General features: G+C 43.5%; 1 protein-coding gene across 1 annotated transcript in view; it reads right to left on the bottom strand.

The window, feature by feature from the left end:
- LOC147692327 (gastric inhibitory polypeptide receptor-like) overlaps nucleotides 1-27,405 on the bottom strand; it is a 1,656,621-nt gene that overhangs the window by 1,408,539 nt on the left and 220,677 nt on the right. The window contains exon 4 of the mRNA XM_086939521.1: nucleotides 12,065-12,180. Within this exon, the coding sequence (XP_086795647.1) occupies nucleotides 12,065-12,180 (116 nt within the window). The remainder of the gene's footprint in view (nucleotides 1-12,064; nucleotides 12,181-27,405) is intronic.

Here is a 27,405-nt window from a genome sequence, read left to right as displayed (position 1 = left end):
TTCATAAGGGAGCAGGATAGACTACTCATGATCCCCTAGAAATTCGCAGGGAGTGCTTATAAGATCTGTTTCTCCTTTCCAGACAGACTATGTTATGAATTCCATATACCACAAAAAATACAATAACAACATGCAAGATGTCTACAAAGAAAATGGTGAACATTAAATTTAAGTCTCTTCATTAGTACCTACATGTAGGTACTTACATAAAATAAAAAAAATAAAAAAAAACATAAACATACAATTTTTTAAAGTCATTATTTTTACATAGTACCCTCCTCGATACGCTCCCCGGTGCGCGTACCAGGCGCTTCCCCCGCGAAAATCGAAAAAAAAAAAAAAAAAGGTGAGACCCCGCGGGGCCCTTTAATGGCCCCCACATTAAACCTAGGGGTACAGGGGGTATCTACTCTGCCCCCTTATGGTCATTTCCCCCTTTGTTTTGGCCACCTCTCGTGTCTCGATCCTACCGAGACACAAGATGGCGGCCGCTCCGGACTGTTTAGAATGTTTACAGACAACTGAGAGCCAATCAGCTTCCTGCGCGCAAGTCGCGTGTCGCGCCGGGAGCGCACTCCGGTGCGCGCACTGGAGAGCGCCTATAGATATATATATTTTTTTAACCTAAATTACTCAAAATCCACTGGAGCACATATCTTGAGACATAGCAAAGGCACATCGGGCTACCAGTCCCTACAATTTTGCCAAGTTTGGTGGAAATCCATTCAGCCGTTCGGGCTAAAAGTGAAATCGACCGCCCTATGGAAATTAACATGGGGAAAACGCGTTTTGGGACCCCCCTTTTATCTCGGCCCCCGCTTGACGAATCCCCCCCAAACTTTCAAGGAAGGACCGGAGCTCGACGAGGCCATTTTCAGGAAATTTTCAGGCAGATTCGTCAACCGGTGCCAAAGTTATTCCAAATAGAATTTTGAGATTTAACATTGAAAAAAATCCTAACTATAACTACCTACTGGCGACCGCCAGTAGGTAATATATATACATACATATATATATATATAATGTAAATATATCTGAAATTACCAAAAAAGTGCTCAAGTGTGGTAAAAAGTCTCTTATCTCAGTGAAAGTTAATTAGGTAATATATATATATATATATATATATATATATATATATATATATATTACCTAATTAACTTTCACTGAGATAAGAGACTTTTTACCACACTTGAGCACTTTTTTGGTAATTTCAGATATATTTACATTATTCCTTTCTTCAGTTGGAAGGAGAGTTTTGTGTTTTGTGTTTTATGTTTATGTTTAGTTTTTCTTGGAATTTAAGGCACATGGTTCCTCTGCCACTTGCACTTGGCTGTACTTTTTACCCCCGCCATCTGTGTCCAGAAATTGAAACCCCAAACCCCCCCCCCGTTTTTTAAATCAGAAATTGCAACATTGGGGACTAGACCGCATGCATATTTGTTTTGCTACTCTTCTTTGGGGGCACTAGACCGCCAGTATTCGAGTTGTTCAGGTCACATTAGGCAAGCTCCGTGAGCCTTCAGGCACTCTGCAGTCGATTGTTAAACTGTTAACCCGCTAATACGGGCAACATTTTTGAATGGGGTTTATCAATTTTCTCTATTCACAATGTTTGATGTCAGTATTTTACTTTTAAAATGCATTTGCATATGTTTTACATTGGTTTCAATCCAATAGTGATATTCTTATGTGAGTTGTGTGGATTGTGAAATGTACCTTTCCAACATGTCTGCCAAAGTTGATGCAAAATGGGGTGGTTACCTTGTGCCTCTTCAATGTCTATGTATTATTTATGCATGTCTTGGTGTAATGCAAAAATCGTGTGATCAAGGCACTACACGTGTCAAAACGCGTAACGGTTATCTGATTAAATTTATCATCAGCACTCTGTCTCCTAAGTGAGCGTTCTTACCTTTTTCTGGACTGTATTTATATATATATAAAAATATATGTATGTATAAAATTTCAACAGCCTGCTTCCCATCAAAACAGACTCCAGTATGCTCGAGCTCGCTGTGGTTGTTATTAATTGCGATCTTACAGCTGTTTTATATATATATATATATATATATATATATATACATATATATATACATATATATATATATATATATATATATATATATATATATAAATATATATATATATATATATATATATATATATATATATATATATATATATATATTCACTGAAAAAACCATAGGTTATAGACCATATATAGTTAGGAATTCGCATTTGCAAAACCTTATTTTACTCACACAAAACCATTGAAATTCCATATATAGTTAGTTGCACTAACTATATATCGCGCACCCGCAATCCACTGCTGATGATGTCACATATTACATCATTCATGACATGGTCAGTGACATCACTGATGACATCACTGATGACATCTCAAATGACATCACTGATGACATCTCAAATGACATCACTGATGACATCACTGATGACATCTCATTTGGCATTACTGATCACATCACTGATGATATCATTCATGTGATAATACAATGAACCTCTTCAGACTCTAATATAACCTTAGATACAATCAGTGTAAACAGACACTCACAGACTGTCACTCATCCATGGAGTTACTCACACACCTAGTCAGTCATGCAAAGAATCAATCACACCTCCATTTCCTCAACTATACAGTTATACAAACTTTACTTATTCAAACATATACTAACACATATTTACTCTCTTATACAATCCCTGATACAAGTTCACAATGATCCATACAGCCACTCACACATTCACTGGCTCTTATGCACAGTTATTTATATATGTCAACTCTCACATGTACTGTGTTTTACATATGTACTTACTTTGACATGTAGCACTGAGATATCCATTCACTCACCAATACACTCATGCGCACAGTCAACCGCCCATACAGCTGTTTCCACATGCACTTTTGAAACCATACATCTAGTGAATCAACTGCTCACACATCTATGCACAGAGTCATACACCTCCCAGCCACCCACACACACACTCAGTCTCCCATACAAATACTTGGGCAACCAATCAATAACCCATATAGTTACTCATATAGCTACTTATCAACACATGCAACAGTTTACAGAACAACAGACATAATGATGCACAAATTAAGACAGTTTAGTCACTAACCCATGCACTCAGTGAGACACATTTAATCACTCAATCATACAGTCAGTCATGCACCTACTAAATCCTTCATCCAGACACTTATACATCCACTCATTCTTCAATATGTAAGACATATTTTAACTTTACAGAAACATACAGTCACTGGATGTTGTCATCAGTGATGTCATCAGTGATGTCATTTGAGATGTCATCAGTGATGTCATCAGTGATGTCACTGACCATGTCATGAATGATGTAATATGTGACATCATCAGCAGTGGATTGCGGGTGCGCGATATATAGTTAGTGCAACTAACTATACATGGAATTTCAATGGTTTTGTGTGAGTAAAATAAGGTTTTGCAAATGCGAATTCCTAACTATATATGGTCTATAACCTATGGTTTTTTCAGTGAATTTTCAAGGTTTTGTAAATGCTAATTCCTAACTATATATGGTCTATAACCTATGGTTTTTTCAGTGAATTTTCAAGGTTTTGTAAATGCTAATTCCTAACTATATATGGTCTATAGCCTATGGTTTTTTCAGTGAATATATATATATATACATACATATATAAACATATATCATCTGTATATCTAGATAAATACAAACATAAATGCATGCATACATATACTTATATGCATACAGATGCATGTTATTTACATGAAAGTTGAAAAAACACTAATAAAAGCAAAGCTAAAAAGCCACCTCATTACAAACAGAATGGCTTTAACTTAAACGAGGGCGAGATCTATTGCATTTTCAATGCTTGTTTACTTTGGTTCCATCAAGAAGGCATTCAGATGTGTCACACATTTGCCATAAATTCTGAATGTTAGCACTCTAGTTGCACATTAGATCACTGTAGTAAAGCTACTGCTCACCAGGGACGTCTGCTGCTGGTATTCAAAGTGCATGTTTCAGTCTGCATGTCAGAATTTTTTTAATGAAATAGAAGAGGATTTGAGAAGTCACTCAAAATGATCCCTAATTTTTCTTTCTGAAGCACTAATCATACTTTCTATGGCAAAATTAACCCCCTCATGTTGTTCCTTTTTAAATTGAGTTTTTTCAGACTTACCACTTCATTCCAATCAAGATGGCTTCTGGTGTGCCATACTTATGTCATAAGTAAGACTGTTAGCGCTCTAATTGTTCTTTAGAACACTCTGGGACATTCTGTCATTGGGCTATACTTGGGGTACATCTGGGTGATATTTGGGCTACATTTAGGCCCTTTTGTCTCTGGTGGCCATTTTGGGAGACTGCATGTCAGAATGTTTTAATGAAATAGAAAAGGATTTGAGAAGTCACTCAAAATGTGCCCTAATTTTTCATTCTGCAGCACTAATCATACTTTCTATGGCAAAATATACCCCCTCATGTTGTTTCTTTTTAAATTAAATGTTTTAAGAGTTACCACTTTATTCCAATCAAGATGGCTTCAGGTGTGCCATACCTTTGTAATAAGTAGGACTGTTAGCACTCTAATTGTTCTTTAGAACACTCTGGGACATTCTGTCATTGGGCTATACTTGGGCTACATCAGGGTGATATTTGGGCTACATTTGGGCTCTTTTGTCTCTGGTGGCCATTTTGGGAGACTGCATGTCAGAATGTTTTAATGAAATAGAAAAGGATTTGAGAAGTCACTCAAAATGTGCCCTAATTTTTCATTCTGCAGCACTAATCATACTTTCTATGGCAAAATATGCCCCCTCATGTTGTTTCGTTTTAAATTAAATGTTTTAAGAGTTACCACTTTATTCCAATCAAGATGGCTTCAGGTGTGCCATTCCTTTGTGATAAGTAGGACTGTTAGCGCTCTAGTTGTTCTTTAGAACACTCTAGGAGGCTGCAGTAGAACACAAAGGAATCAACTGACAGTCTCTGTCCTTGTTGGATGTACATGTTTTACTGAGAATGTCAGACTTCATTTTCACATGACTGAGAAAGATAATGTGAATTTACAGAAAATATGCTTTCAGTTTAGCTTATAGATCCCCTTTCAAACCACTGTGGGAAAATCATGAGATATTAGTTTTCTTTCAAACAATATTCATGATATCACAGCAGAAGGTTTTTTCACATGGTAAAGTCACCTTAGAACCCACCACAATTCCTAAAACGAGTATGGTACCATCAACAAATGATTTATAATGTAACTAAAGTCCTAAAACCCTCTATTAACTACAATGCTTTTTAATGAGGTGCTATCATGTATATTGGTCCCAAGATGGCTGCCAACACTTCTTGGATGAAGTGCTGACAGCCAATCAGATCAGATGTGTGGTTAGGCTCCGCCCAGATATATATCTTTTTTTTAACCTAAATTACTCAAAATCCACTGGAGCACATGTATTGAGACCTAGCAAAGGCACATCGGGCTAACAGTCCCTACAATTTTGCCAAGTTTCGTGCAAATCCATTCAGCCGGTTAGCGAACTTTTCGCGTATCGGAACTTTGCGAAGCGAAGCTGCTTGGTTCTCCGGTGTCTGTCAACATTCTAAACAGTCCGGAGCGGCCGCCATCTTGTCTCTCGGTAGGATCGAGAGACAAGAGGAGGCCAAAACAAAGGGGGAAATGAAGGAAAGGGGGCAAGGTAGACCCCTTCTGACCCCCTAGGATTGATGAGGGGGATATTAGAGAGCCACGCGGGGCCCCAAAAAAAAAAAAAAAATCTGATTTTTCGCCGTAGAGACGCGTCTTGGTAAGCGAACCGGGCAGCTAACCGGGCAGCTAACCGGGAAGCTAACCGGCAGTGTAACGGGAGTCTGAGGAGTAGCTGATTGGCTGTCAACATTGTAAACAGTCCGGAGCGGCCGCCATCTTGTCTCTCGGTAGGATCGAGAGACAAGAGGAGACCAAAACAAAGGGGGAAATGAAGGAAAGAGGGCAAGGTAGACCCCTTCTGACCCCATAGGATTGATGAGGGGGATATTATAAAGCCACGCGGGGCCCAAAAAAAAAAATCCGATTTTTTCGCCGTAGAGACGCGTCTTAGTACGCGAACCGGGCAGCTAACCGGACAGCTAACCGGGAAGCTAACCGGCAGTGTAACGGGAGTCTGAGGAGTAGCTGATTGGCTGTCAACATTGTAAACAGTCCGGAGCGGCCGCCATCTTGTCTCTCGGTAGGATCGAGAGACAAGAGGTGGAAAAAAAAAAGGTGTAAATGAATGAAAGGGGTAAGGCAGACCCCTCCTGAACCCCTAGGATTGATGAGGGGGCTATTAAAGTTCCCTGCGGGGCAAAAGAAAAAAAAATTGCGATTTTTCGCGGTAAAGGGGCTTCCTGGTACGTTAACCGGGCAGCTAACTGGCAGCGTAACGGGAGTCCGACATATTGTGTTTTTTGAACGTTTGTGATATGTGCACGTGTGGATTTTGTCTAATTAAGGTTAAAAAAAAATATATATATCTTTAAGCGTGTTCTGGCGCGCTTACGTTTTGGGTTTGGTTTGCGCTGCAGAGACGATACGTCACGGTTATGCGATGCATCATGAGGCGTCTCATGGGCTACGTGATACGTCACTTAGTAAAGAATATATTTTACAGCTATAGATATTAGCTTTTAAAAAACCATTGAAATTCACAGAAAAAACCATAGGTTATAGACCATATATAGTTAGGAATTTGCACTTACAAAACCTTGAAAATTCACTGAAAAAACCATAGGTTATAGACCATATATAGTTAGGGATTAGCATTTAAAAAACCTTATTTTATTTGCACAAAACCATTGAAATTCCATATATAGTTAGTTGCACTAACTATATATCGCGGACCCGCAATCCACTGCTAATGATGTCACATATTACATCATTCATGACATGGTCAGTGACATCACTGATGATATCACTGATGACATCTCAAATGACATCACTGATGACATCACTGATGACATCTCAAATGACATCACTGATGACATCACTGACATCTCATTTGACATTACTGATTACATCACTGATGATATCATTTATGTGATAATACATCTTCAGACTCTAATATAACCTTAGATACACTCAGTGTAAACAGGCACTCACAGACTGTCACACATCCATGGAGTTACTCACACACCTAGTCAGCCATGCAAAGAATCAATCACATCTCCATTTCCTCAACTATACAGTTATACACACCTTACTTATTCAAACATATAGTAACACATATTTACTCTCTTATACAATCCTTGATACAAGTTCACAATGATTCATACAGCCACTCACACATTCACTGGCTCTTGTGTTCAGTTATTTATATATGTCAACTCTCACATGGAGTGTGTTTTACATATGTACTTACTTTGACATGTAGCACTGAGATATCCATTCACTCACCAATATACTCATGCACACAGTCAACTGTCCATACAGCTGTTTCTACATGCACTTTTGAACCCATACACCTAGGGAATTAACTGCTCACACATCTATGCACAGAGTTATACACCTCCCAGCCACCCACACACATACTCAGTCTCCCATACAAATACTTGGGCAACCATTCAATAACCCATATAGTTACTGATATAGCTACTGATTTAAACATGCAGCAGTTTACAGAACAACATAAATAATGATTGCCAAATTAAGACACTTTAATCACTAACCCATACACTCAGTGAGACACATTTAATCATTCTCTCATACAGTCAGTCATGCACCTACTAAATCCTTCATCCAGACACTTATACATCCACTCATTCTTCAATATGTAAGACATATTTTAAATTTACAGAAACATACAGTCACTGGGTGTTGTCATCAGTGATGTCATCAGTGATGTCATTTGAGATGTCATCAGTGATGTCATCAGTGATGTCACTGACCATGTCATGAATGATGTAATATCTGACATCATTAGCAGTGGATTGCGGGTCCGCGATATATAGTTAGTGCAACTAACTATATATGGAATTTCAATGGTTTTGTGCAAATAAAATAAGGTTTTTTAAATGCTAATCCCTAACTATATATGGTCTATAACCTATGGTTTTTTCAGTGAATTTTCAAGGTTTTGTAAATGCAAATTCCTAACTATATATGGTCTATAACCTATGGTTTTTTCTGTGAATATATATATATATATATATATATATATATATATATATATATATATATATATATATATATATATATATATATATATATATATATATATAGACACTTATGAACCTATAAGCCACTCCTGTGGCAGGCCTCAACAGTCCTGGAGGCAGAGTATTTGGCTTTCTGTGAGAGGGTGCCTTAGCATGAGCTGAGTCCCTCTGCAGCTTTCGTAACCATCTCCTTATAGCTGATCTATGATATAGCCATCCCATATACTCTTAAGAGCATTATAGTCCTCGAGGTTAATGCTAACTTTGGTTTGGCTTTATGAAAACATGTTATGTAAGGTGTCAAACACTTTGGAATACTACCTCCCTGCCAGTCCTGGCTGCGAGGTTTGCATTCAACCCTTCTAGAGGGAGAAGACATGTAGTTACTGTTAAACCCGGTTAAAGTTAAACAGAGCCCCAGTATCACAAAAGCAATGCTGCTGCCATAGACACGAGTCTGCCCTCCTGCTGCTAGACTCCAGCAGGGGAGGCTTGGACAATAGGTTTCCTGTCAGGGGAGGTGCTGGCACCTCCCCAGACAGGCTTTAGTGTATTGGGGCAGGGATGGTTGCATTAAGTGAATGCTTTTCAGACACTGCCTGGGGCACACAAGGTGCTCCATGCATAGCCCAGTTCAAACCGGTTGCTAGGGCACTCAGCCCCAGCTCTGGTGCAAAAATGGCACAAAGGGGAAGGGGTGTAACCACCCCCTCCCCAGGTCCACCCATAGGAGGGGCCATAGAGTTAGTCCATCCCCTATCTTTCCTATAAAGATGGAATCCCAGTCCCTAGGACTTTAGATTATCCTGGACGGAATTCTGAAATATATATCCTGGACCTTCCACATTCCATTTCGACTGGAAGACAGAGGACATCTCTCTTGTGGTCAAGGAGTGACCACCCTGTTCAAACAGGCACCAACAGCAAAGATGCCAGTCTGCCTTTTCGAGGCTCCCGCTGGAACCTGAAGAATCTGTGACACGGGACATGGACTTCCAGACATCTCTGACCCCAACCTTCGCTCACAGCAAGCTAAGACCTGTGGAGGACATGAGAGACGTGGGACCGGAACTCCTGTACATCCTGCATTTTGCTACCTGCACCTACTTCCAGAGGTATCCCAAAGTTGTGCATTGGAGTGTTTAAAGATCCAGCCCCGAGCACCATTTGCACTGAAGCTCAGAGGCCAACACTCCATGAGTGTCCCGTGGGCCCCGCTTTTGTAATTCAGCTTGACATGTCTTTGCGGTTCCTGGCCCTTTGGCTAGTGAGCCCCCTGAAGACTTTCATTTGAATCTAACTTTCTTTCCTGGGTGCTCCAGCCTTGCTCCAGCTTCCCTGTAAAGGAGAAGCTCCCTAGACCTTGCTGGTCTGCAACAAAGTCAATCTCGACATCCTGTGTGGATTGTGTTTGCCTAGTCTTGTTGGGTTCATTCCGGATACTGACACTGTAGTCAATTAGATCCTTTGTGGGACAGCTCAAATCCAGCACTTGGTTGTCGTCAACGCCTTCTGGACACGTGGCTGAAGAGACAAACTTCACCTTTTTACCTGAAATCACGTGAAATCGGATGGCAGCTTTCCATTGCCATCCTGGTCACTGGCAAGTGACCCAGACTCTATCCCTTCTGCTTTCAGGTTCTTCAGATCTTTGATCCACCCTTGGATCCACCGGGACACTTTTCCTCTGGTCGCATACAGCACTTCTTTGCAGCTCTCCAATGAAAACGACGACAAAACCCGACACCAAAAGGCATCTATGCACCTGGCTTCCCTGGGTAAGGTAACACAAGTACTCTGGTGCTCCCGTGGGTCTTGACTCTCGAAGTTTCCTAGTTTAAAGGGGTTTCATCGTAGTCCTTCCAGAAGTGTCCTTAAATTGTAATTTTGTAACTTGTTTGTTTCCCACCGAAAGTCAATGGTAACCCACGGCTGTGTTTAGGCACTGCAAGCGTCTCCCGTGGGCTTCCTACTTCCTAACCCTTGGTTGTTCCTAGAAGCTCCAGCGATTCCCCAGGCCCTAGGCCTGCTTTCTATCTCAGACGTGGTTCTTATACCACTATTTTAGTATATGGTTTGTGAGGCCCCTAGGGCATAAGGTATACTGTGCAACTTATCGTATGCTAATCGGCATCCTTGTAATGTACTTTGACCTCTGACCTCTCGATTTATTACCTTACTACACACTCCCTCGTCAAGCACCAGCTTGACATCTTCCTCCTCCTGGTCACTGATAAAGGGGTTTCATCGTAGTCCTTCCGGAAGTGTCCTTAAATTGTAATTTTGTAACTTGTTTGTTTCCCACCGAAAGTCAATGGTAACCCACGGCTGTGTTTAGGCACTGCAAGCGTCTCCTGTGGGCTTCCTACTTCCTAACCCTTGGTTGTTCCTAGAAGCTCCAGCGATTCCCTGCTTTCTATCTCAGACGTGGTTCTTATACCACTATTTTAGTATATGGTTTGTGAGGCCCCTAGGGCATAAGGTATACTGTGCAACTTATCGTATGCTAATCGACATCCTTGTAATGTACTTTGACCTCTGACCTCTCGATTTATTACCTTAATACACACTCCCTCGTCAAGCACCAGCTTGACATCTTCCTCCTCCTGGTCACTGATAAACCAGACATCCTTCCGTTGACAGAAACCTGGCTGACACTCAATACCTCCCCTGACATGCTGGTGGTGCTACCCTCTGAAAAATTACATCATCCACGCTAACCGCTTGCCTGGTAAACTGGGGAGAGGGGTTGCAGCCATCATCCACACTAAACTCAAATTCAGTGCCTTGACTTGTCTTTGCCACCCTGAGGCAGAGAATATAGTAATTAAACTGGAATCCGCTGCTGATACCTTCATCTGTGTGTAGAGGGGTTCTGTTTAGAATAAATACATATATATTTGATATATACCTTGTGTGGTGTACTTTCATTTGGTACTCAAGAGATTATAATTGGTAAAACAATTAGCTTAATTCGCTCTCTGAAGTCTTAGCCTGAAGACTGCTGGCCATTGCTACCCCTAGGATAGCTTTCTATAAGGTTGAATTTACAACCACCATCAATAAGGGCCGATTGGACTGCTGCAAGGTGTCTCACCAGAATAGTGGACATCATACACCAGGCCAACTTCTCACAGTGATATTAGTAAAAAAGTGCAAAAATATACATAAAGGTGGTGGAGAGTGCCACATGGTGAGGATAAAGAAAAAAAGGGGGCTGCCTTGGGTCCCAACGGTGTCTCATATCTTCTGTACTGTAAGTGAGAAGCAAAGGATCCTGGTTAGGGATGATGTGTGTTTTATAGTGTGATTTGACTTTGTAAAAGCACATCAGTTATGTAGGTTTGAATCCATCCAATGGTCTCTGTTGTGGTGATTTGTTGTGAGCGTACTGCAATGGTTTACCGCCGTTGGGTAACAACTGCTGGAAGAACACCATTACGACTGTGTAGATGTAATAGGCTTGGCAGTTACACCACGGCTCTGCTGGCATTGAAGTACTCATTGCCAACTTTTGAGACTGCCATGGGGTGACATTACTGCAATCAGCATTTCAAGCTATACAACTCGCAATACAGCGGTCAAAAGACCACCGGCGCTGCAGTGTCCAAGAGGGCACAGCGGGTGGGTGGTAGGACTGCCAAATTCGCAATTGACCCCTAAATTAATGCATAGTAAATACAGAGCTGATCCCTTAATTATGACCACAGAAGTTCTGCTCACTCACTTATCCTCAGTGTATTTGTTATCCTTAGAGAGAGGCAGCCATGAAGTGTCCTTGACTTACTCATTGAGTCACTTAATTTGCATCACTACCTGCCACAGAACTCTTCAATCTTACCTGGAGATGCCAGTCTTCCATGTGGCACTGTGAATGGTCTCTCCATGGCTGGCCTGACTCATCCTTTACCCAGTTACCATCAGAATCACATTTTCTTAGCACAAACTGCCCTTTCACTGGAAGGAAGAAAAAGAAAGACAACCATGAAATATCATGGTGGGGAGGGAACATATTCACAACAGTAATGACTACTGGTTAGTCCAGTGTTGACAACACCCTGTAGAGAAGGGGCCTGATTCACAGAACTAACTTAAGACAATGAGGCATATGTATGAAACTTTTTTTTTGCGATTCTCAAATAGCGATTTTTCGAGAATCACTATTTGAGAATCGCAAAATAGGTGTATGTAGGATTTGCAAAATAATTTGCGAATCCTGCATATTCCTTAATTGTGAATTGCAAAGTGTGATTCACAATGAAAGAAACCCTCCCTATTCATTTCTTTGGCCCTAGAGGCCCATAGGAATGAATTGGAAGACATTCTCAATTTGCAATTTGCAATTAGAGAATATCAAAATGAGAATACAATTTTAAGGGTGCCAGGGGGACCAAAGGACACCCTGTTGCACCCCTGAAATATGTATGTGTGCACGTGTGGCGCACATACATGCCCTAACTTGATGTTGATGGTAATTTGCGATTCATTAAGGCCAAAGTGCGCTTTTTCTGTGCTTCTTACATTGCATTTAGGAATCGTAATTTGCGATTCCTTAAATGCAATCACAAAATAGGGAATCGCAAAATGTATGATTCCTTATTTTGCGAGGCAGTATTGCAATCATACATACCACTTAGCCCAATTGCGATTGCAAACGCCGAAATTGTGCAAATTTCGGTGTTTGCCATTGCCATTTGGAGTGAAACGTATGGCCCAAAATCCTAAACTTACTACCATTTACTCATTTTGAAATTCACAGAAGGCACTTACTCATTTTGGTGTTCACAGAAGGCACTTACTCATTGATGAGTAAGTGCCTTCTGTGAATACCAAAATGAGTAAGTGTAAGGATTTTGATAAGTCAAATATGCAAAGATGTTGTTAGTGTGAAAGAAAAGGTTATAAAATGAGGTTTTCTTAAAAAAACAAAATTAAATACCACTAAATAGGGGTGTGGCTTGGCGCCGGCTGAAATGGCCGCCTGAACTGGGAGCTCCGTCGGCCCGAGCCTTCAACTTCCTTCCATCTGCCCAAAATCCGCCAATTCCCGTGGATGCCCAGTGTCGATGTGTTCCCCTAATCTCGCTGCATACAGCAGTCTAACTCTGGCCCCTCTGCGCCTCTCCACCGCCGAGAAGCGGCCCTCAGGGTGGCTGCCTGGGAGAGAGCCCAGCAAGTGAGTGCATCGCGGCCGGCGTGCCACGCTACGTGAGGCCCCGGCTTGCGGCCTAGTCTCTGCGGGGGCGGACTGGGCCCTGGAGCATCCACCCAGCTTCCTCTGTGCAGCGCCCCATGGGGGTGAGGTTCTCTGGGTGCGAGGACCCTCGGCGCAGTGCCAGCGGGACCGTGAGTGTGGCGCACCGGCCTGAGGAGGAAGGAGGCCTGTGAGAGGCTACGAGGCGCCGAAGAAGGCGGAACCGGCTGTGGCCTCCGGCTCACCGACGCGCCTGTGCTGGGTGGCTGTGACCCTACTGTGCCTGGGCCTGGTGAGCAGGTGGGCCTTATCATTTGAGAAGTGATCCCTATATCATAATCTGGACGGGACGGCGCAGAGGCGGTTTTCAACCTTGCCAGTGACTCACAGCAGTGCCGGGCAGCCTGGTTGTGCAGTCCTTGGTGCCCTTATCACTTGCTTCACACTCAATGGCCCTTAACGCACTCTCTTGAAGCGCAGACTTATTCCGCCTGTCCTGGTGGTCCTTTCCTGGATGCGGTTGGGTCCGCTGCCCTGCCGGTTGGCGCCCTGGTGTGCTGGAGGGGCGGCTACGGCGAGACTACATATTTGAAGAGCCACGGCGCGTGTTTTGGTAGCGACCCTTTTAGTGGACCTTTTCCCACTGATTGCCTGCGGGCCTCTGTCGTGACAAATCACCATTCCTACCCACGGGACTGGTCTACAACTGAAGCACAACCATGAGGCCTAAGCAGGGTACGTCCACCCAGTCGAATAACCTCAATAAATACACAGTGCAGAGGGGCACGCCGCTGACGGAGGTGCCGGCAGGCGATCAACAGAGTCCGAAAGAACCGTCGCTGGCCAGTATTATGATGGTCATTCAATCACTGGGCACGACCCTGGAAACAAAATAACAAGATGGCTATAGAAGTTAACCTTCTCCCAACCGACCTTAATAAAACGTCGGAAAAGACTAAGGCTAATGAGGCCGACATTGCTGACCTGCAGACGTCTACTAAGCAACTGGAAAGGTGCATAAATTATCTAGTCCATCAACGTCACCAGATGACGATACTGCTGGACGACCAGGAAGGGCAGGCCCGAAGGAGTAACGTACGCCTTGTTGGTGTTCCGGAGGACCTCGAGGGGCCCAGTGTGGAGCTCTTTGTTGAGGACTTAATCCTCAATTACCTCAAGCCAAAACGCCTGTCTAAAATATTTACCTTTGAGCGTGCACACCGGACACCCATCCCAAAACCTAAACAGGGAGCACCACCGAGGACGATCATTGCTAAAATTCTCAATTACAGAGACAGAGACGCCGTCCTGCAGGCGGCCAGACAATCTGGGGACCTAATCTACGAGAACGCCACAATTTGATTCTTCCCTGACTTCACCCTCCAGGTCCAACGGGAGAGGAGATCCTTTGCGGGTGTGAAGAGGGTGCTTCGAGAAAAAGGCATCAAATACATGATGTTTTTCCCTGCCAAACTCAAGGTTCTCATGGGAGACAAATCCTTCTTTTTCACTTTGCCGTCGGAGGTGCAGGACTGGATCGATAAGGAGGTGCCCATGGCAGGAGAGGGAGTGGAAGGTCCGATATGTAGAGACACCCAGACTGCATCCCCAGGCTCAGTGGCCGGGAGATCTGAACAAGATTGTCAAAGTCAACGCTCCTGGAGATCCCGCTCCGCGAGTCCGAGATGAGAGACACAGCACTGAGACGTCCTGAGGCGAGAATCGAGAGACCTACAATGCCGATAAGTGTCACTTTGTACATTGATCTGTTGCCTTTGACCCTGAGGTGCCGACCTAAAGGGGGTTAGTGACCCATCTGGCATCATAACTAAGTGTAGACACTGGGCAGTCCGGGTTGCAGGACACATGGACAATTCTCATATTGAAGTTGGGGGGAGGGTCGCGGGCGGCGGGTGTGGCTGGGCTAATACACGCTCCAAGTGAAAGGTCCATCTAGAGGGAAGACGGGTTGTTTAGTGTTGTAGTTTCTTGCCTTTCAGGGGTGTGTAACTAGGGCGAAAGGCACTCTGCTAATTGGGGATGTGGGTCGTTCTAAACCCGCGGAGCAGGGCGGCAGGGCGGGGGGATGGAGCACAGGGTGTTGGGGACTTGGGTGGGAAGGGATGGGAGGTGTTTGGGAACAGTTTCGTGATTTTGGCAATGTCACATCAATCATGCTATTGTTATGGTAAAAGAAGCGCTACTTTGGGCAGGGCCTCTGGCCACAAATACTGCTCTCTACACTTACAGGAGGTTTGGAGGGAGAATCCAATAGTTGATACACGTCTTGATGAAGTGGGATAAGAGTCTAAAAGTACTGAGCTGGAACGTCAATGGACTGGGGGAAAATCTCAAACGCACTATCGTTCAACAGGCTATTAAAAGACACCTCCCTGACGTAGTACTCCTGCAGGAAACACATCTATTAGGCAACGCATGCCATGCACTGAACCGGTGCGGCTACTATATGGCACACACTCAGGCTTCACCTCAGGATCACGAGGGGTAGGCATATTGCTTCGGCGCAACTTCCCCTTAGTCATTGAACATTCAGACTCAGACCCTCTGGGGCGCTTCGCTGCGGTGTCAGGTTCCTGGGAGGGCTATAAGGTTAACCTAGTCACAGTGTATATACCACCGGGTCTTCAGACACAATCATACCAAGATCTGGGTAAGTTGATCCTTTCGCTTCCCGAGGGACGCCTTCTGATAGGGGGCGACTTTAACGCTGTAGTGTCAGGTACCCTAGACAGATTTCCACCCAGAGACATCCCACAAGGTCACAGATGGCTCACTGACTTTTTAGATGCATTCGGCCTTCTAGACTTATGGCGAACCCGCCACCCACCAGACACACAGTACACCTTCTTCTCGGGCCCACACCGATCGTTCTCACGCCTCGACTACATACTAGCACCACAATATCACAACACAACACTCCAGGAGGTTACACACCTGGCGAGAGGAATCTCAGACCACGCGCCGCTGTTGGCCCACCTCACTATGGGCGACAAACAAGAGGGCTGCACGGCGCCGATTAACGCGTGGTACCTGCGCTGCGAACCCATCAGACGTAGTCTCCTCCTTTCTATAGACCGCTACTTTGCAGAAAACGATGGTACTGTGGCCTCATCCATGGTGCTCTGGGAGGCCTTTAAAACCGTGCTTAGAGGAGAGGCCCTATCGGCAATCTCAGGTCGCCGAAAGGAGCCTGCAGAGCAAATTGTAAGTATGGAGAGAGACCTTTTACAGCGCAGAGGGTGAGCCCACGGCAGTCCATCTTATGGATCTCAAGGCAGCGGAATATAGAGCACTAGTCACCGATGCTGCCAAGACCATAGCCAGGGACAAAGAGGGTAGACTGTACGACCAAGGGGACAAGGCAGGCAAGCTCATAGCCTGGCTAGACAAAAGCAACAGGGACACAGGATAGTTGCTGAACTCCTAACGGAGTCTAGTGATGCACTCACCGAACCCCGTGATATAGTTCGGGAATTCGCGTCACATTGCCAAAAGGTATACAGTAAAGGGTCGGATAGGCCAGAGGAGGACTCGGTCTCCTTACTGACAGATATTCGAATGCCCTCTCTCTCAGATTTGGAGAGAGAGGACTTAGAGGCGCCGATCACTGTTGAGGAATTGACCCAAGCAATCGGAGACCTTTGGTCTGGAAAGGCTTTAGGGCCCAATGGCTTACCAATAGAACTATATAAGCTAAACTCCTCTTGCCTCAGGCCATACCTAAAAAAGATGTTTGAGGAGTGCAAGGAACGAGGTAACTTGCCACGGGATCAGCGCATAGCCACGATAGTGGCCATTCACAAAGAAGGGAAACCCAGAGACTCGTGTGCCTCCTATAGGCCCATATCGCTTCTGAATGCAGAGCCCAAAATATTAGCCAAAGTCCTCGCGAACAGACTAAAACCTGTCCGCGCTTAATCTCTGAAGGTTGCATGGAGTTCTGGGCCGCTGCCATACTCTCCAAGACGATGCGGTGTTGCTCTCCCTTGATGCTACGATGGTGTTTGACACGCTTGAGTGGTCCTATATGATGGCGGTCCTCCGCAAACTGGGATTTGGCCCTAGCTTTATAGGGTGGGTGCGCCTCTTGTACACAGCGTCCTTAGCCCAAGTCTCTGTTAACAACAAAATTTCCACAATTTTTGAACTTGGACGGGAACGAGATAGGGCTGCCCCCTCTTGCCCCTACTCTTTGTCCTCTCACTAGAGCCCCTGGCCGCGTGGATCAGGCAAGATCTATCCCTGAAGGGGATACGCTGGGCTTATGGCTGGGAGGACAGGATTTTGCTTTACGCGGATGATGTCCTACTATACCTCACCAGACCCCGTAAGTCCCTAATAGTGGTCATGGACATCATAAACAACTTCGGGAAAAACTCTGGCTCCAGAATCAACTGGGGCAAATCCGTTCTCTATGTACTACAGGGAGAGGTTCCCGTGCTCCCACGGAACTGCCCTATCACGGTGGCCACCGAGGGGTTCCGCTACCTGGGGGTATTCATATCCAAAGATCCGGAGGTGAGATACAAGAAGAACCTCCTTCCTCCTCTCCAGCGGTTCAAGAGAGACACTGCCTTCTGGCGGCGACTCCCGCTGTCCCTCCTCAGACGGGCAGCACTCTTTAAAATGATGACACTGCCTAGGTTCCTGTACGCCCTACAAAACCATCCAGACCTGGCATACTTCGCCTCTATTGAGGCCACACAGAGGGAACTGCTGTGGTCTGGAATGCCCCGCATCTCCATACAGAAATTGACCCTGGGATGGTTCAATGGTGGTATAGCACTTCCTGACATCCACAAATACAACTGGGCCGCGCATTGACCAATGCACCTACAGCGATAGGAACGATCCGGCGTTCGGAATGGACCGATGGCTGCTAGAGGGCGGAAACTTCGAAGCGGCACTCTACATATGGTACAGCACACACTAGGATGGGCGGATACCCTCACGATGGCCACCCCCCTGTGGGTCTCAGAGAGACTCGGCAGGCTTGGCCGCACTAAGGGGTTCCGAAACTCGGACCTCATTTGCATCACTCCAGCAAACATACGAACTAGCTCACTCGGAATACTTCAGAGACATGCAGGTCAGACACTCCCTGCAAACCAACATTCCTGCGGGAACACAGCCCCCCCTGCCTCCTCACCGCTGGAGGACAGGCTCCTTGATGGCCACCTCCACCACCTCGCAATCTCACTCACATACAAAAAAATCATGAATCAGTCCCCTGACCTACTGACCTACTGTCCTCCCTCAAGGGTAAATGGGAAGCTGATGGGCTAGAGATAGATGAGGAGCAATGGAGAATTGCACTAGCCTCCCCTAAGGAGGTGGCTATTTCAACCAGGCTTCGGCTCATTTAACTAAAAATCCTACATCATGTCTCCCTCTCAGGGACTAGACTACAGCGAATGGGCCGAAGTGCAGATGAACTTTGTAGACGGGGATGTGGAGAGGTGGGGACCTTCTTCCACATACTTTGGGTCTGCCCGCAGTTGAAACACTACTGGACCCGAGTGACCCGCTGTATGCAGGAGGTGTGGGAGGTGGAGGTCAGGCTTGAAGCCAAAAAATGCCTGTTGAACATCTGGGAACCTACAGACCTATCACTTAGTGGGAAAGTTTGGGCCACTCTAGGATTTATGGTCGCTAAAAGGAACATTGCAAGGTTGTGGGGAGCGGTTCAACCTCCTAAGATTGGACAATGGAAGTCCGATATGGACTGGTGCATGCTCCAGGAGAAAACGGTTTATGAGGCACGGGGATGCCCTCGGAAGTGGACACAGATATGGTCCACCTGGAACGAATACAGAGGGAACATCTGTGAACCCCCCCAAACCGCTCTAAATGACGAACCAATTGTACTGTGAACTCTGTATGTTATACGTTTGTATACCTCCACACTGTGATTACTGTATATGTCCTGAGATTCCTTGCACCTAAAATGTAGCTGAATTAATGCTTGACTGTGATGATTGCCACCTGTTTTGTCATTTGTTAACAAAAAGAATAAAAAAAAGAATAAAAAATAAAAATACCACTAAATAAATTGTACAAATATTTCAAAATGAATAAACAGGAAAGCACACATGATGCACTGTTTTAAAATGTGATGGAAACAAAGATGTTAATGGGGTCAAAACAAATCAGGACACTTTACTTGGTTATCTGAAAATGACAAATATATGCTGAAACCCAATTTCCATACATTAGCATTTGTTGTTATATAGTTATATCAGTGCAATTATATGTTTGTACACATTTAATGGTCACTTCAATTGAAAATGTGCAGTCTGCAAATGACAGAGTGTTAGAAATTGGGGTTCTAGTTGGCAGAGGGTTGTACCCTGTCCAAGTAGGGGCCAAAATCCTAGTCAGGGTAAGTCAGATATACACCCTAAATACACCTGTGCTCCCCCTTGGGTAGCTTGTCGCAGCGCAGTCAGGCTTAACTTAAGAGCCACAGTATTTGTGCAACGCTTGGAACAGCAAAACACTGAAAACACCACCCAAAATAATCCAAACCAGGTTATAATAATAGAGCTTATTTTAATGAATAAAACAAGACCAAGCTGACAAAAGTCCAATAGGTAGAACCGGAGTTATGCATTTATAAACAATATCTTGACCTATAGTGCATTGAAACATAACGAGTCAACCAAGGCCACATCTGAAAGTTAAGGCCGCCTGTGTTGGAGCATTGGCCAGATATTGGGACCAACCTTGTCCCGCTACAAAAGTACCTTTCTTTAGAGGGAATGTGTTGACTTTGACGCCCAATGCGTGGAGCATTGTAGGCAATGTATCCGTGCTGATCCCTTTGGATGCAGGTGATGCAGTGGTTCCAATCTGCACAGTCGGAGTTTCATCGCTGTCGAACCCCTCTGGATGAAGGTGATGTGTCATTGTTGAGCCGCACAGCAGGTAATGCAATGTCCTCATCTTCAGCATCAAGCTAGGATGGGTCAGTTCTGACCTGTGCAACAACAGCGATGCTCAGAATTTAGCATAAGGCTGCTAGAAAACCACTTTCAAGGTCCCTGGACTGAATTAGCACCACTTGGCAGGGCAGGACTCACGGTTGGCAGAGTCCAAGGGCTGTAGCGGGGTTGTTGGAAGTCTTTGAGGTCCCTGAGATTTCTAAACTGGAGGCAAGCCATGAAACCCTTGGAGTCACTTGGTTCTCGGAATATAGAAAAAAATCTCCAGTCCCTCTCACTCCCAGGCAAGGAAGGCAGCAGGCAGCTGGTCAGGCACAGAAAAGCAGGAGTCCAAAAGAGTCCAGCAGATGGACAGTCCGTTCAACAGCACAGCAGCCCTTCTTACTGGAAGAATGTGAATGGATTTATAAAGTGCACAGCTACTTAACAGTGTCTCTGCGCAATATGGTCTGTGAAAAGAAGCAGATATAGAAAGTGATTACTGAGAGAAAAGTCAGGTCTTCAGCTTTTTCTTAAAACCAGCTTCAGCATGTGTTTGACGCAAGTCAAAAGGGAGAGCTTGTTCTACCATACAGAGCCCAGGAAGGAAAAAGAGTGACCTCCTGCAGTGGACTGATGAATCTTAGAGACCTTGAACAGATGACGGCAAAAATCTCCCACAGCTATAAAAAGCAATCCTTGCCGAGAGTCCAGAATGATAGAGCTACCTGCGCATTAAGAGCAGTACTTTAAAAATAATCTATTGTCCAATGGAACCCAGTGCAAATTGCTCAAATGACAGGAAAAAGGTTCCCGTCCTGGCAAACCCAGAACCAGTTGTGCTGCTGCATTCTGAATGCCCTAGAGACTATTCAAGAGATATTTTGGCAACCCTGCATATATGCATTGGCGTTATCCAATCTGGACATCACCAGGGCCAATACCACAGTAATCTTTGTTGAAAATGATAAAAAAAATACATTTTCTTTTTGCCATATGCAGGATGCCAAAACAAACACCAACCACTGAGATAATTTGATTACAAAATGACATTTTATTGTTAAATGTAATCCATACTTTTTTTTACAACAGCAGCTTGAGTATCTGGTGAAGGTACCTCTGTAGGCCAATGTAGATCTGAGTTTAGGACAAGGTCATGTCCAAAACTAAGCACCTTTGTTTTCTCTGTGTTACACTTCAAATGGTTGAATGTCAGCAATTCAAAAACCTGTGAGAGACAGGGCTGAATGACATCTGAATCAATAGATACCCCATTGTCCTCAGATCCAGATGTTTAATGAGATTTTGGTGTCAGAGTTCATTACGTATGGCCAGTTGTGCCTTTGAAGTACAGGAGACTTCAAACAGAGGCCTCTGATGTGCAAAGGTTCACTGCCCTTACTGCCCTGGCTCTGGACTCACTACAATGCAGCTCTTTGTGTGGGGACCGGCACAGCCCTATTCAGGCGCAAGAGTGAGATCCTCCCTCCCATCCTGCCCAGGATGGCCCATCAGCCTGGTGATGGCTCATCAGGATGTGAATGGCCCACCAGGCACACCTATGCTCTCTTTGGGTCCAAAATTGTACATTTGGCAGTGTAGCGGTGGGTGGGCGGCCTGCTATCACCATGCCCCTACACCACCAAGAGTCGTTGCCACCTTTCAGATCACAAGTAATCTTGTGGTATGGCGAGCAGTCAGTGTAGCTTTCGCACTGCAGTGCGTCTTTCAAAGACACCACTGCCTTTGAAGGAGGCACCGTAATGGAAATGTCACACAGGGTTCCTGCATGACATGGATTTGAAAGTCCATGCCGTACAGGAACCTGGGTGCTTTCATATAGGGGGCACATGTATGCATGCATCCGAGGGCTGAGTGATCTCCATGAAACCACTGGCTGTCTTGAAACTTGTATTTTGCATGGCAATGCCGCAGGGGCACCACCTGCACATCACATAGCTCCGACCGCCCGCCACCACAGGTCTGATGATCCTTGGACCTCCAGACTCATAATTTGGCCCTTTGTGTGTGGCCGTCTAGACAGAATACAAAAGTCCAGCTATCATCCATGCCGGACTTGCATTCATAGACAGGCGGAGGCACAGAATGGTTAACGTAAGAAACTTTCAAAAAGTGTAATTTTAAGACCCACAACTTAAAATCTGATTTTACCATTAGTTGTGATTTTAAATTGTGAGTCCAGGGACACCAAACTTGAATTATTTATCTTTTTCCATTAGGAAGTTACACTAATAAAAATATGTAATAAGGTAATCCTAATATTAACCTAAAGCAGAGATAGGCCTTGCAGTAATGAAAAAGAAATAGTTAAAATTAGGTTCCAGGTGCCACGGAAAAATCCAGAAAATCCACCAGAATAAGCATCAAGCAACCAGAAAAGATAAGCTCAAAGTGAACTTTCCAGAAGGCATCCCTCATCAAAAGAATCCCAGACACCTGAAAAACAGCAATTACAACGTTACAACGCATGCCATTACAACCCATGTTGCTACAACGCATAAGGCTTGTTGCAGGAGGCAGAAGGTGTGGGAATTAACTCCGACATCTTCTCTACTGTTGCACACACTGGAGTTCGAATAGTAAATTATACTATTGCAACTTCTAGCGCACCCTGACAGCAAGTCAGGGTAAAGGTATGCGTTGGAACAGCATACGTTGTAATGGAATGCATTGTAACGGCATACATTCTGGCACCTGTTACTTTCTATAGGCAATTAGAATGTGATCTTTGTGAACATTCTAAAACACCTTCTAGAAGACAACCTCATCAAATTAATCATATCCACCTGTTCCTTGTTATAAACAATTAGACTTTGACCTTTGTGAACAATCTAAATCAGTCTTATTTAAAGACCTTTCACACTCCTCCCCTATGCTTAGCCTCTTCACTTGCCATTTACCTGTTTCCTGGATTTCAGGACACTGTCTTACCAGCTCCTTTGATTCTCTCACTACGACCTCACCACAAAGAACGCCTTGCATTAGTTTCACACCTAGATGGAAAAAAGGAGAAGAAAAGGAAAGACGCATTAACAGACTTGATTTTTTTCTACCCCCTGAGCTCAGTCACAAAATTGTGCAGCAAATTTAACCAGTGTTTTTGTTCAACTTGTACATACTGCAGGCAGGGCTCTGACAGAGAAGTCTTGGCTGAAGCAAACCCACTACATGGTATGATAATGATCTTTTGTTTAGTTATTTAAAACCATAACAATTTTTACGCGTATCTCGACTTTGATTAAAAACAGACATTAAAATTAATTAGTCAACCCAATATGTCACAATATAATATCACACTATTCCAAAACAAGAATCTTCCATTGTTAATATTCCGTAAAACCCTATAAAGTTGAAAACCATCAGATGGCGGTTGAAAATGTATTAGTTTCATTTATGGTAGGAATATTGTATGAATTAAATGTTGGGGTACTAAGTCTCTTGTTTTTACTGCACAGTCATTGGGCCATTGCAAATTGCGAGTCGTGATTGTTTCCTGCCTGGCATATGAGGCAATAGGTTTAGTCCTTCAGATGACAATCGGGTGGACCAATTATGCCAGGTGTTATTTTTTCAGTGGATAGGCCCTCACTTGGTGGTTTGGACTTTGCAGCCTGATCGTGTATATGAAGGAACTTAAACAGTTTGCAGTTCATCTGCAGATCAGAGGGGTCAAACCCTGTAATAATAGTTTACCTGCAGGATCGAATTCCTCTAATCTGAATGACTTCCTAAAAAGGGGGCAATCATTTGTCTGGTCTCCAGAAGCCAAGTAGGCTTTGCAAATATTTAAAACTAAATTAACCACTGCACCCATTCTTCAGCATCATAATCCAGACCATCCCTATTATGTCAAAGTCAATAATTCACAGGTACTTTGACATAATAGGGATGGTCTGGATTATGATGCTGAAGAATGGGTGCAGTGGTTAATTTAGTTTTAAATATTCACAGGTTAAAACCGCGCAAAGACAATGGGAACTGGGCACTAGAATGCCGGACTTAAGGTCTTTGGGAGCACGTGTCCAGATGAGATTTCCAGCTATGCTCAGGATTATGTGGAAAAACAGGACATATAGTTTTACACAGCCAGAGGAGGTCGACAATCTTCTAGATCGAATAAGAAGCGAGCAGGAGGAACAGGAACAGGAATAGGTCCGGATAAATAAGCTGAGTAATTTATCGAAGATATAACAAAAAGATGAAAGGAATAAAAGGGAAAAGAAAGAAAAAAAAAAAATGAAAGGAATGGATAAAAGGGGGAAAAAAAACTATATAATATAAAAAGGGAAATGGTGGAGGGAGAATTTGAAAAAAAAAAAAAAAAAAACTATATAATATAAAAAGGGAAATGGTGGAGGGAGAATTTGGAAAAAAAAAAAAAAAAAAAAAAAAAGAAAAAATAAAGGATTGTTTGAGTTGGCTGAATGATAAACAGGGGACACGAAGATTTATTCGCAATATAATTGGTCTCATTTGAATATAGTAAATGGGGAAATGGTGAGGGGGGAATTTGAAAAAGTAAAGGACTGTATAAGTAGGCTGTATGATAGAAATGGGGGACATGAAGATTTATTTGTAATTTAACTTGTCTCGCTCGAATACAGTAAATCGGTCAAGGGCACCACATGGGGGCTCCGAAAGGCGAAGTCATCGCCAGGTATGTTGGGGGGGTTCCTCAGGGGGGGTGTTCAAGGGGCAGGGGGAGTCGGGGGGGGGGGGAAAATAAAAAATAAAAAATCCTCATATATAAATAATTGCTTGATGTATAAAAAAAAAATAGATGGGTGTGTGAGTATATCAGAACTATGACCAATTTATATAAGCTTAAGGTCCTGTCATGGAATATTAATGGTTTAGGGGAAAGAATAAAACAGAACAGAATTTGTGAATTCTTAAGAAATTCGGACGCCCAAATTATAATGTTACAAGAAACACATTTGGAGGCAATAGTATGTGATTCTCTTTTTAAAAAGTGTAGGTGGGTACAGGATATAATCAGTTCCAGGCAGTTAGGTGTCACCAGGGGGGTTTCTATTATAATTCGATCGAACAGCGGGATAAGTTTGAGAAGTTTTGAGACGGATCAATCAGGGAGGTGGCTAGTTGCACAAGTATACATTCAAACTATCCCACATACTTTCGCCGTGTACTATGGTCCTAACGAGGACAATCCAGCTCCGCTTTCTAAACTAGAACTAGCTTTATTTACGACAACTGGTCCTCTAATTCTTGGTGGGGATTTTAATCTGGTCTTCGACCAAAAATTAGACAGAACTTCTAAGGCCAAATACCATGCTCCCTTAAAATCACTTGCCATCTTGGATGTTTTAATGAAAGACTTCACTCTAGTGGATGTCTGGAGAAAAAAGTACAAATCCCAACCAGGTTTTACTTTTTATAGTAAAAAATACAAGAATTATTCTAGAATAGATCATTTCTTGGCTGACCAACACCTTCTTAAAGATATTAGTTATCTCTCTTTCACACCCTCTGGATTATCGGACCATGCAGTACTAGAATTGGAAATTAAACTGAATATAACTTTATCAAAACCAAGGTGGACTCTGGAAAGATCCTTTTTATTGGATAACCAGATAAAAGCAGCTGTTAAAGACAACACATCAGAATTCTTTTTAATAAATTCAGGATCCTCCTCTCCCCAGATAGTATGGGAAACTTATAAGGCTTATCTGAGGGGTGTTTTAAGTTCTCTAATGTATCACAAGAGAAAAAGTATAAAAATAAAAAGAAAGGAAGACCTAGCAATAATATCTAGAAAGGATCTCGAACTACAAAATGCAATACTAACAAACTCCAGAGAAATACTTGCGTTAGAGAAGGAACTTGTTGACTTGCAGCTCCAGTTAAAAATTTCGGATGAAAGAATCCTTAAAGAAAAATGGGAGTCCAGCAGATTAAAAAATTTTGAGTACGGAGAGAAGTGCGGAGCACTCCTTGCCTGGAAAGCTAGAGAAGAGAGAACGAGAAATAACATTAAAGCGTTGGTACTTAGACAGACAGGTAATCTGTTAGAAACAGACGCAGAAATAAGAGAGGAAGCTAGGTCCTTTATGAGGAGTCTCTACACGGAAGATAAAGATCCCACGGGGGCGGATTTAGAATCCTGGTTGAGTATAAAGCATCTGCCACAAATGTCCGAATCAGAAAAAGCATACTTGGAATCTGAGATAACAGATGGGGAAATTCTAAATCAGTTGAAGAAAATGAAAAAGGGGAAAGCTGCAGGCTCAGATGGGCTGCCAGTGGAGATTTATACGGACAATAAAGATCAATTAATAACTCCATTAAGAGAACTTTTCAATTTTTTATTGATCCAAGGCCATTCTATACCTTCTTCGTGGGGAGAAGCTATCATTACGCTTATACCCAAGCCTAATAAGGACCCGAAAAAAATAGAGTCCTACAGACCTATTTCGTTACTGAATTCGGATATGAAGATTTACTCAGGCATCTTGGCCACCAGATTATCAAAGGTAATAAAATCCATAATCCACCCTGACCAGAGAGGCTTTATCCCGGGGAGACAGTTAAATGAATTAATGTTTCAAGCTATAGGGGCTGTAGATTATTCTAATGCTAAAAATCTCCCACTGGCGCTGGTGGCCATAGATGCGGCTAAGGCCTTCGACCAGGTCAATTGGAAATATCTTTGGGCCACAATGGCGGCCTTCGGGCTCCCCAAAATTTTCATAGAGGCGGTCAGATCCTTATATCACTGCCCAAAGGCTAAGGTTTTAGTTAACGGAATTTTATCTGAGTGGTTTGACATATCACGAGGCACTAGGCAGGGTTGCCCTCTGTCCCCCCTTCTGTTCGATGTTTATATGGAGCCTTTTGTTTGCGGGATTAGAGAGGACAATATTATTCAACCATTCCAGCTTGGAAATTTGCTTTTGAAGGTGGCGTTGTACGCTGATGATCTTCTTTTATATACCTCTGATCACTCGGAAGCAATTCCAAGGTTATTTTTTTTATCTGAGGAATTTGGGAAACTGTCAGGGT

The sequence above is a fragment of the Lissotriton vulgaris genome, chromosome 9, assembly GCF_964263255.1.
Source record: "Lissotriton vulgaris chromosome 9, aLisVul1.2, whole genome shotgun sequence".
Lineage (NCBI taxonomy): Eukaryota > Metazoa > Chordata > Amphibia > Caudata > Salamandridae > Lissotriton > Lissotriton vulgaris.
The sequence above is the reverse complement of the archived record's forward strand: the minus strand, read 5'-3'. Positions and strand labels throughout refer to the sequence as shown.